The 1254-nt window shown below is 31.7% G+C and overlaps 1 protein-coding gene across 1 annotated transcript in view; it reads left to right on the top strand.

Moving 5' to 3' along the window:
• The window catches only part of LOC102765647 (CUB and sushi domain-containing protein 3), a gene marked incomplete at its 5' end in the record, with an annotated part of 698415 nt that overhangs the window by 364133 nt on the left and 333028 nt on the right, over positions 1 to 1254 (top strand). The window contains one exon of the mRNA XM_006755250.2: positions 1021 to 1208. Coding sequence (XP_006755313.1) covers positions 1021 to 1208 — 188 coding nt within the window. The remainder of the gene's footprint in view (positions 1 to 1020; positions 1209 to 1254) is intronic.

Raw genomic sequence — 1254 nt, 5'->3', positions numbered from 1 at the left:
TTGTTTTTAAAGAATAACATAGTTTATGCCTGTAATGATGAAAAGATTGGCAGATATAACAGTAAAAATGATTATTTGAACATTAGTGGACGTTTCAAATCAAAATTATTTCCTAAAGTGTACCAGAGATAACTCATTACTGAAAATGTAATGAAAGATACATTTTGAAAGGATGAAAATGCATGGTTAAAACTGTAATGCCCAAGTTATTGAGTGCCTTTTTGTCAAGTTAGTAACAGCCCTAGAGAAAAGAAAGATACTTTTGTCATTAAAAAACATTGATTCATTCATTTATACTTATCTAATAAATATTCATTGCATGCCTGCTACATGCAAAGCATTGACAAAGCTGACACTGTCTGACCTCATGAAGTTTATAGACTCTTAAAGGAGACAGTTATTAAACAAGTGAACATGACTATGATTAATGTCACAAAAGACACTGTACATTGTGTCAATATAGTGAGGAAACTAACCTACACTATGAAGTCACGGAAAGGCTTCCTGAGGAGACGGTTAAGCTGAATGAATACTGTAAGATCTGTAGGAAAACCTTGGTGAAAGTGGGAAAAGAATTTCCTCATCTATAGGATCGTTATGGGCAAGGAAATAAAATCCTCAGTTTTTTATGATTCCATGTGAAGTTTTTCCACAGCTAAGATTTCTGATCCAGATTTAGAATATAATATGATCTTGAAGTGCAAGGAAGAAATAAAAAAATTCCATTTTATTAGCATGTTAAGTATGTTCAAAGGAGCTCTGTATTGATTGCAGTTTACAAAATAATGGTATCTTATTTTAAGAAATTGAAAATGGTAGGAGCAACAACAACCAAATATCTAAAACTAAAACTAGCCAGCATGCAGAGTGGTTAGGAACAGAGATACTTGGGTTTAATAAGCTAAAGCAAATTATAAAATGGTGAAAAAAAGTAAATAGTGATTGAAATAGCAATCTAAGGTATTATTTCCTATATAGTATTATGCTAATAAATATATTTTACGTGTCTCTTATTCTTAGATTTCAGACTGAACTAAATTATGATGTTCTGGAAGTTCATGATGGGCCAAATCTTCTATCCCCCTTGCTTGGATCTTACAATGGCACACAAGTGCCCCAGTTTCTATTTAGTAGTAGTAATTTTATATACCTTCTATTTACAACAGACAACAGCCGTTCTAATAATGGCTTCAAGATTCATTATGAAAGTAAGTATTGCCAACATGTTTTTTATTTTCCTATTCTGTTTCCCTA

This window comes from Myotis davidii, unplaced genomic scaffold, assembly GCF_000327345.1.
Source record: "Myotis davidii unplaced genomic scaffold, ASM32734v1 scaffold713, whole genome shotgun sequence".
Classification (NCBI taxonomy): Eukaryota; Metazoa; Chordata; class Mammalia; order Chiroptera; family Vespertilionidae; genus Myotis; species Myotis davidii.
This window is presented reverse-complemented; position numbering and strand designations above follow the sequence as displayed.